Consider the following 6,000-nt stretch of genomic DNA (forward strand, 5'->3'; position numbering starts at 1 on the left):
TTCCTGTTGTTGTAACAACTGCTTGTAAAATCCTTTTTGTTCATTTAAAAGATCCTTGACCTGTGATAGAGAAACACTGTCCTCTCCATTACTTCCACCTTTGGCTTTGGACGCCATGGTAGCAATGTAGGCTAACGCTGGTACTACATGCAGTTCCAGACAGGGCAGGTCACAGGGCAGATTTAAACAGCAACAAACAGCAGGGATTTAGACAGCCACAATCCCGGGACAATCCACAGTCCTACCCAAAAGGGCTGGAAACCTTGCTACGCCAAGCAGCTCTTCAAACTTTTGGTTGGCAGCATCCCTGGACAGATATAGTGGTACCAGCAACCGAGGCTAAAGGCGTCGCGGGATCCATATTCAAAAGGTAGCTAGTAACCAAACTTTTTCAATATAATTGACTAATATAATTTCAATATAAGAGACTTTCAAAACAACAAACCGAGCTCTTCCTCGTTCCGCCCTCATTCAACATGTGATGTCCATTCTGTAACCATAATTGTAACACTAACCCTAAACCTTAAGACTAAAATAGCCTTTTTCCTTGTGGGGACCGGCGAAATGTCCCAACTTGTCTGAATATTCCTTATTTTACTAGTAAAACCAAAAACATGCGCACAAACACCCACCCACACACACACACATATTCTCACCATTCTCAGACTGCCACCAGGTCTTGAGGCGGTTGGGGGCGAAGGTAGTGACCAAGTTTTCGATGCTGTGGCTGGTGGTGTGGTTCATCCTCTCATCATACTTCTCCCTTGAGTCACACACAAAACACTTCTTCTCCTCCTACAGAGAGCGAGGGAGGAGAGAGAGAGTGTCTCAGTACTGTGAAAAACGCCTCATTCACCTAATTATAGAGCTAGCACTCAGTCTGTCATCACACACACACAGTATGGGTGAGTATGGGTAGGAATGGGGCCCTAAAGTTTGTGTGTGTGAGTGTGTGTGTGTGTGTGTGTGTGTGTGTGTGTGTGTGTGTGTGTGTGTGTGTGTGTGTGTGTGTGTGTGTGTGTGTGTGTGTGTGTGTGTGTGTGTGTGTGTGTGTGTGTGTGTGTGTGTGTGTGTGTGTGTGTGTGTGTGTGTGTGTGTGTGTGTGTGTGTGTGTGTGTGTGTGTGTGCATGCGTGTGTCTGTGTCTGAGTGTGTATATCCTGTAGCGTAGATAATAGTTTATTCTACTCTCTAGGTTCACTGCCCCACTTAGCAGCAGAAGGTTTGTCAGCTCTCCAGATGGTTTGGCCTACACACACAGATTCTGGATTGTCTTACACACACACACACACACACACACACCCTACTCTCTGCACCGTATCTTCCTAACAAGTGTGTGAGTGAGGATTTCACAACCTCACAGTGTGACTTTCACAACCTTCTAATTTCATCCAAGCAGTTGCTTTCCAATCTATCTGCACACCCAAGTTTTAACTGTGTTGAAATGTGACCACTTGTAACTGCTAAGTGGTCCAGCTTCCACTCCCCCGTTAGGCAAAGTCTGCTCCCAGAATTCTTTGCACTAGACCCTCGGGCTCTTCTCCTCATCCCCCGTTCTCCTCCTCATTACGATGACTCATCCTAGAATGTTCCAATGTTTCGTTAATCGTCCCACAGCCCATTGGTAGATAACACCCCCTTCACATGGACACATTCTGTAGGCGTTCACCCCCGAGGGGATTCTGGAATAACGGAATGACCCCGATCATGCACTCTCCCCTCCTCACCCCCCATGATAAGCACACAGGGCGGTGATTGTATGGCACACAATGCTTATTGTGGAGGGAAATGCCAAGACTCCCACGCAGCACAATACCATAGAGTCTCTTTCGTCCACTCAAATATTACACTGTACTGCACCACACCATTACCTTACAACACCATTTTTGGAAACACAATGAAGTGTTAAATCGTATACCTGCTGGACAGGTGTAATATAATAATCATCATCATTTAGCAGACGCTTTTATCCAAAGTGACTTACAGTCATGCGTGCACACGTTTTACTTATGGGTGGTCCCATCCAGGGAATCAAGGTGTAATTCCCCTATCCGAACCCCTGGGACTTACATTTTTAGACATTTTAGCAGTTTTTAAGTTAATTTCTAGAAATTCTACACATTTTGTTATGTTAATATGTTAATATGATATCCGTGAGAACCAATCTGTGAGTTCAGGGCCCTTGGGCACGGCCCTTCATCCATGGTCAGTAATTTGCCCATTGATTTGGGGGGAACCGTGATGAAAGTATAACGTTTTTATTTGATTTGGATTACATTTAGATTTTGTGTCACTGGCCTAAACACAGTACCCAATCATTTCAAAGTGGAATTATGGTTTTATACATTTTTACAAATGAATTAAAATTAAATGTTTTAAGTCAATAAGGAAAACTGCTGATGCACAACCGAATTTCGAAATTGCACCTTATGTATTCTACCTTTCAAACTCAGTTGAGAGCAAACGCTTATCTCGGCTCCTAGCGGCTGCTTATGCCCACTGCCGGCCCTGTCTAGGTGTAGTGCACCGATAGTATCTGTGCCCCAGGTGTGAGGTGTCTTACCTCCAAGTGACCAACGATGCAAAAGCGCTCAGGCTTCTCAATGCCGCAGGTGGAGGAGGCGGTGAGCTTGTGCGCACGGCCGATCAGAAGGTCCCCGGTGGCGGGGTAGCAACTCCCCTCAGTGCACACATCCCCAAACTCCGGCAGCTGGGCAAAGGAGCGCCACCCGAGGGCTGAGCGATAGAAACAGCGGTGAGAGTAGCTGATGATGCCGCACGGGCGAGCAAAACATGTCTGGAGTATAACTCCCCATGCAACTATTATGCTATAGAACTCAACTATCCCACAGTTAAAAATCTGTACAAATGTTTCTATTTTAGACGTAAGAGACGTGTCTCTGCATTGCTATCACAGTTTCCCTTGTCTATTTCATCACTGGGTATAAAAACATAACGGTCACAAGATATGCCTCTCTTCGGTTAATTTAAATGAAATCACATGGATTCGCTTTCCTATCGATCCCTGTGGGGTGACTGTTTATGAAAACAGGCTGCTATGTTCGAGAACAACATCGACAGTTATTGACTATACAAAATAGCTTCTGTAAACGAAAGCTAGTTGCAAATAATGTGCACAAAACATATTTAAACGTGCACTGTGGACTGAGACATCTGATATGTATAAACTGTTGAACACATTTTAGATGTTTAAATAATGGCTTACAGATGTTCCTCATTAAATGTCCCCATGGTCCTGGATACGTGAGAGTGAAAAGGAACACTGGAATTAAACTCCTCTATTGGATCTCTTCACGTTTTACCTTTCCTCTTAAGACAATACTTGGCTTTAGGCAACTCCTCAACGGAATAGAAAATAATTTAGCTAGCTACCTGCGCAGTAGGAAATTCACTCTATAAAACGAAACAGTTTCATGTAAAAACAATACTTACTCAAAAGTGATGCGATGTGCAATATCAACATTTTCGAGCATGAAACATTGATAATTATCCCTCGGGTTGTTGTCAGCAAGTCCTGAAGCAGTTGCGTACGTGAGTGTCTGTGTGTGTGTGTGTGTGTGAACGAGTGGTCTCTGTAACTCTGTTCTAGGAGTTCGTGGCGAGCCCCAAACTGTGCATCCCACGCGCTGCCGAGTCTCAACCCTCCTGGCAGGCTATGCAGCGCAGCGTGCTAACGAAGATAAGCGCGCCCACTTGGAGCACCACATTCAGCCAGGAATTTCTTTAAATTACATCATATAAGTAAATTACTTGTAAAGTCAATAGACTGATCTAGGTGTGTCAAATCAAAGTTGTGGTTGGTGTGCTTAGGCTACTGAGATCATAAGAACATATATAAAGGAGATAATTGTGGACTACAGGAAAAGGAGTACCAAGCACGCTCCCATTCTCATCCACAGGGCTGTAGTGGAGCAGATTGAGAGTTTCAAGTTCCTTGGTGTCCACATCACCAACAAATTAACATGGTCCAAGCACACCAAGACAGTCGTGAAGAGGGCACAACAAAACCTATTCCCCCTCAGGAGACTGAAAATATTTATCATAGGTCCTCAAATCCTCAAAAGGTTTAACAGCTGCACCATCTAGAGCATTGGGGTTGCATCCCTCCAACCGCAAGTCACTGCAGAGGGTAGTGCGTGTGGCCCAGTGCATCACTGGGGCCAAGCTTCCTGCCATCCAGGACCTCTATACCAGACGGTGTCAGAGGAAGGCCCTAAAAATTGTCAAAGACTCCAGCCACCCTAGTCATAGACTGTTCTCTCTGCTAACTGAGCGCCAAGTTTAGGTCCAAGAGGCTTCTAAACAGCTTCTAACCCCAAGCCTTAAGATTCCTGAACAGCTAATCAAATGGCTACCCAGACTATTTGCATTGCCCCCCCCCCCCCCCCCCCCTTCTACACTGCTGCTACTCTCTGTTATTATCTATGCATAGTTACTTTAATAACTCTACATACATGTACATATTACCTCAATTACCTCGACACCGGTGCCCCGTACACTGACTATGTACCGGTACCCCCTGTATTTAGCCTCACTATTGTTATTTACTGCTGCTCATTAATTATTTGTTATTCTTATCTCTTACTTTTTTTTAGGCATTTTCTTAAAACTGCATTGTTGGTTAAGGGCTTGTAAGTAAGCATTTCACTGTATTCGGCGCATGTGACAAAATAAAATGTGATTTGATATCAGTCGGTCTATGTGTAGCTCTGGAATGCATGGCTGCACATACAGTACCTTACCTGCCTGTTACAGAAGACCAACTTCACTGTTCTTCTGACTGACCTCAGAAGGAGAGTTTCCCAGCTAGCAATGAGGAATCAGCCCAGAAGTGGCCCTCTTCTGCGGGGCCGGAACTGATTGAATCGGCTCGGGATTTAAACAAATGACTGCCCAGAATCGGCCCAAGTACATCGGGTCGTTTCCGAGTACCGGAATTCAGCCGACTTTGCCTGCATCTTCGCAGAATCCCCCCGAAAAGCGGCCAATGCAAATTTAAATGAATGTATACAAAATCACCAGATTTAGTCGTTTAAAATATTACTATTATACATTTTATACATACAAATGATATCCATCTACACAAAAACATTTTGTGTTGGGGGAAACACCTGGTGACCGTGTCAGCCTGCATGCGCTTAGCCCGCCACAGGAGTCACTACAGCGCGATGGGACAAGGACATCCCGGCTAGCCAAACTCTCCCCTAACTCAGACAATTTATGCGTCTCACGGGTCTCGAACCAGCATCTGTAGCAAAGCAGTTTGCACTGCGATGCATTGTCTTAGATCGCTGCGCCATTCGGGAGGCTCGTCCACAAAGTTTTTAATGCTTATCAGTTGCTTCGCACAAAGTATCAAAATACTAAAATATTACACAGGAGTCTTAAGTATTTTCATTTAACTGTTCATTCTATTTTTTGATCACAGAAACAGTGAGGAAAATATGTACAAATAAATAAATAATGAAATGTTAATGTTAATTATATAAAGCAGCTTGGCCGAGTTCCAAGTAATACATTTGGGCTAGATAATTGTCACCGGAATCGTCCCGAGCTCAATCCCTGCATCCTAGCCATAAGTAATACTGCCGAAAGTGGCCCAGACTCGGGCCACATGACATCGGCCGTGTCTTGCCCCGACTCTCAGCCAGAATCGGCCCAGATCCACTGTGCTAATTGGGTGGGTACTTTACCACGTCAAGCATAAACCTCCACATTATCCGTCTCTGGCGGACAGAGTGACACATACAGGGGCCATTTTCTGTGTTTGTAGTGGACTGCTTATTTAGCAGGTGGGCACAGATGGGTGAAAAATCCTATTCTGGCAGAATCAGTCCCCTATTGGGCTAAACCCTGGACATGCCTGTCATTGAGTTAGACAATGGACACAGTTATGACAAATGGCAAAGAGGCAGGTGCCCATAGTTACCCCTAGGTAAATAGACATAGCATCTCCCTGAACACTGAAAGTTAAAGATTA

At 44.7% G+C, this 6,000-nt stretch overlaps 1 protein-coding gene across 1 annotated transcript in view; it reads right to left on the reverse strand.

The window, feature by feature from the left end:
• LOC139378735 (laminin subunit beta-1-like) overlaps positions 1-3,750 on the reverse strand; it is a 30,138-nt gene extending 26,388 nt beyond the window's left edge. Inside the window, exons 1-3 of the mRNA XM_071121181.1 lie at positions 3,453-3,750; positions 2,563-2,735; positions 657-795 (exon numbers count right to left, since the gene is read on the reverse strand). Of these exons, the coding sequence (XP_070977282.1) occupies positions 657-795; positions 2,563-2,735; positions 3,453-3,483 (343 nt within the window). The 5' untranslated portion in view covers positions 3,484-3,750. The remainder of the gene's footprint in view (positions 1-656; positions 796-2,562; positions 2,736-3,452) is intronic.
• Positions 3,751-6,000: the final 2,250 nt, after the last annotated feature.

The sequence above is a fragment of the Oncorhynchus clarkii genome, chromosome 21 (genome assembly GCF_045791955.1).
Source record: "Oncorhynchus clarkii lewisi isolate Uvic-CL-2024 chromosome 21, UVic_Ocla_1.0, whole genome shotgun sequence".
NCBI lineage: Eukaryota > Metazoa > Chordata > Actinopteri > Salmoniformes > Salmonidae > Oncorhynchus > Oncorhynchus clarkii.